This window comes from Nicotiana attenuata, unplaced genomic scaffold (genome assembly GCF_001879085.1).
Source record: "Nicotiana attenuata strain UT unplaced genomic scaffold, NIATTr2, whole genome shotgun sequence".
Taxonomy (NCBI): Eukaryota; Viridiplantae; Streptophyta; class Magnoliopsida; order Solanales; family Solanaceae; genus Nicotiana; species Nicotiana attenuata.
The window spans coordinates 1-3,927 of record NW_017682316.1 but is presented as its reverse complement, the minus strand read 5'-3'; the positions used below and the strand labels follow the sequence as shown (position 1 = coordinate 3,927).

The window sequence follows — 3,927 nt, the reverse complement described above, 5'->3', positions numbered from 1 at the left end:
AAGGCCCGAGACATCTTGCTAAAGGACCACCGAACATTTTTCGATACAAATGCCTTGATTTAATAGGTATTGAGCAGCCTTTTGATGGAGTGCCTGAGCCTTCTTCTTATCTTCAGGCAATATTCCATACTGCAAAAATATGACAATCTCGTTTCTCCAATCCCAAGTTAGATTATTGTAATTTACCTCGTTTTTATCTTGATCAAGTACTGAATGAAACAAATGAATCACGGAAGCATTTTCTTCATTGGTTACTTCTGCAGCGGATGCAAGATTAGCTAGAGCGTCCGCCTCGGCATTCTCTTCCCTTGGTATCTGCGTGACTTTCCAAGTCTGGAATTGTCTAATTAAATCCCGTGCCTTTTCCAGGTACTACTGCATCCTTTCCTCTCTAGCTGTGTAAGTCCCCTGTATTTGATTAACTACGATCTGCGAATCGCTTTTGATTATGACCTGCTCTATTCCGAGCTCTCGTGCCAATTCTAAACCTGCAATCATAGCTTCATATTCTGCCTCATTATTAGTGATAGGATGACATTTTATGGCCTGTCATATGGTTTCACTCGCAGGTGGTACCAGGACAATTCCTAGACCTGCTCATTTTACATTTGATGAACCGTCAGTAAATAAGGTCCAAGTACCTGGATTAGACCCGTTAAATACCTGCAGTTCTTTTTCTACTTCCAATTGTATCCCTTGACTAAAATCTGCCAAAACTTGTGACTTTATTCCAGTTCTAGGTTGATATGTAATGTCATATTTGCTTAGCTCTATAGTCCATTTGGCTAATCTACCCGATAACTCTTGTTTATGCAATATAGTACGTAAGGGATAGGCGGTTACCATAGAGATAGGATGACATTGGAAATAAGGCCTTAATTTCCTAGATGCCATAATTAATGCTAGCGCAAGTTTTTCTAAATGAGGATATCGAGTTTCAGTATCTAATAAAGACTTGCTAACATAATAAATCGGAGATTGTTTACCTTGATCCTCTCGTACTAATACAGCACTTACCGCAACTTCTGAAACATCAAGGTAGATAAGTAATTTCTCCCAATCTTTTGGTTTGGCTAGCAATGGTGGATTTAACAGGTACGCTTTTAACTTTTTAAGCGCTTGTTGACATTCTTCAGACCATTCAAATTGATTTTGCTTCTTTTAGGCTGAAAAGAATTTGAAGCACTTTTCCGACGACATGGAAATAAATCTTCCCAAGGCTGTTATTCTTCCTGTCAGCCTTTGTACTTCCTTTTTGCTTGTGAGTATATCCGGAAGTTTCTCAATTGCTTTAATCTGCGTGGGATTTACTTCAATGCCACGGTTAGAAACAAGAAAACCCAAGAACTTACCTGATGACACGCCAAATGCACATTTCTCAGGATTTAACTTCATGTTAAATTTGTGAAGAATCTGGAATGTGTCAGTCAATGTTGAATATGATCCCCTGTTTGTTATGATTTGACCAGCATATCATCTATATACACCTCCATGGTTTTTCCTAGGTGTTCTTGAAACATTTTAGTCACTAGCCTTTGGTATGTTGCCCCAGCATTCTTTAAGCCGAACGGCATAACTTTGTAACAGTAAGTCCCCCTGTCTGTGATAAAGGAAGTTTTCTCTTCATCTAGAGGATCCATTTTAATCTGATTATATCCTGAATAAGCATCTAAAAAACTTAATAATTCATGCCCTGCAGTAGCATCAATTAGTTGATCTATGTGCGGTAATGGAAAAGAATCTTTAAGGCAAGCTTTATTTAGGTCAGTATAATCTACGCAAAATCGCCACTTACCATTCTTTTTTGGTACTACAACAGTATTAGCCAACCAATTTGGATACTTTACCTCGCGGATGGACCCGATTTTTAAAAGTTTCTGCACCTCATCTTGAATCACCTGATTCTTGAAGGATCCTTGCTTCCTTTTCTTTTGTTTGACAGGTGGGTACGATGGATCTTCATTTAATTTATGAGTCATTACCTCCGGGGGTATATCTGTCATATCTGAGTGGGACCAAGCAAAACAATCTGCGTTAGCTTTTAAAAATTCGATCAACTTACATTCCATCTCTGGGCTAAGGTTGGTTCCAATGTAGACTTTTCTGTCTGCCCAGTGTACAAATAGTACCACAGCTTCCAATTCCTCGATCGTTGTTTTGATATTTTCATTTTCTTATGGTTCTTGAATAGTATCAGACCACGAATCTACATCTGTTTGCCCGTCTTCAGTTGAGGCTCATGTTGCTGAATCCTCAACCGAATTCTATGATTGCTATTTTTCGTCACATTTTATGCTTGAATCTACCACAGAGTTAATGCTTCAAGAAGCCTGTTGGTCACCACAGATTTGTCGTATTCCCCATTGTGATGGAAACTTGATAACTTGATGTAAAGTAGATGGGACAACGTCCATTTTGTGAATCCATGATCTGCCGAGAATCATATTGTAAGCCATATCCATTTCCACCACTTGAAATCTGGTATCTTTGATAACTCCTTCAGCGAATGTGGTGAGTATTATTTCCCCTTTTGTTACAATGCTCGAGTTATCAAAACCAGACAAGGTATGTACCTTAGGTATCAACTTATCATTGGCTTGCATCTCGTTTACCACTCTTAATAGAATGATATTTACGGAATTACCTGGGTCAATCAAAACTCGTTTTATATTAGTGTCATGTACAAGTAAAAATATTACCAGTGCATCATTATGCGGGGTTAGCACGCCATCTGCATCTGTAGCATCAAATGTGATACTATCTTTTTCCAAAACCTGTCGAACTTGCTTCTCGTGGGTAACTGTAATTTTTGACACTTTCTTTGTTGCCGTGTATGTTACGCCATTGATCTCTTCCCCTCCACTTATGACATTAACCATCCTTTTTGGTGAAGGAGGCTCTGGTGATTCTTGCCTATTCTTTGTATATGCTTGTTTTCCCTTTTCACTATACAATTCAGTTAAATACCCTTGTTTTAATAAATGTTCTACTTCACCTTGTAATAATTTGCAATCCGTCATTTTATGACCATGATCGTTGTGAAACTCACACAAAAAATCGGGATTTCGCATGTTTGGGTTTGATCTCATTTCTTTTAGCCTCCATACCTTATCTCCCATGCTTCTTAAAACAGCCACCAATTCGGATGTGCTAACATTAAAACTGTAGCCTCCGATCTTTGCTTTCGAGCTTCCATCGTCATCTCGCATGTTACGTTCTTTCCCGAACCTTGATGATGAACCTGAGTCTCTATCTCTTGATCTAGGATCATACCTTGGATTTTCCCGTATTGAACGCGAATCCCTTCCTGCCGGTCCCATGTAAGGCTCGAACCTGTTCTTACCGGACCTTTTTTCAGTTTCAGCTCGTCTTGAACTCACCCTTTCATTTTTCCGAGACTGAATGATAGTATCTTCCTCTATCCGCAGCTTCGTGTTGTACCTATTATAAAAATCATTCCAAGTTGTTGCTGGAAATTCTCGCAAACTTTCTTTTAGTCTCCTCGTGGCTTCCAAGCTTTTCTCATTTAGATTACTGGCAAAGGCCATAGCCGCCCAGTTATCAGGTACACGTGGCAACATCATCCTTTCACGCTGGAATCTGTCTACGAATTCCCCGAGCAACTTTGTATCTCCTTGTTTTATTTTGAAAATGTCCTCCATTCGTTTTTCAACTTTTTAGCTCCCGAGTGTGCTTTGATAAATGAATCTGCAAGCTCAGCAAAAGATAAATAGAATTTTCAGGTAAAAGAGAGTACCCTCTTTTTTTTTAACTTTTTTCAAAGGGTCAATGAAGGCCTTCCTTATAAGTTCTCGCTCGATCGAAAGGATATAACACATACGAAACCTTAGCTTCGCTGACTTTATGAGGTCTAACCTTCGCCACGACATTAGTGGCTTAGCTCTTCGCGCTTCCCGCAGGCTTTTT

At 39.2% G+C, this 3,927-nt stretch overlaps 1 protein-coding gene across 1 annotated transcript; it reads right to left on the bottom strand.

The window, feature by feature from the left end:
• Positions 1–2,321: 2,321 nt before the first annotated feature.
• LOC109221993 lies at positions 2,322–3,320 on the bottom strand. Its single transcript, XM_019386412.1, has 2 exons — positions 2,700–3,320; positions 2,322–2,603 (listed from the first exon to the last, which is right to left on the bottom strand). The coding sequence occupies exons 1-2, from the start codon at positions 3,318–3,320 to the stop codon at positions 2,322–2,324; spliced, it is 903 nt and encodes a 300-aa protein (XP_019241957.1).
• Between the last annotated feature and the right edge of the window lie 607 nt (positions 3,321–3,927).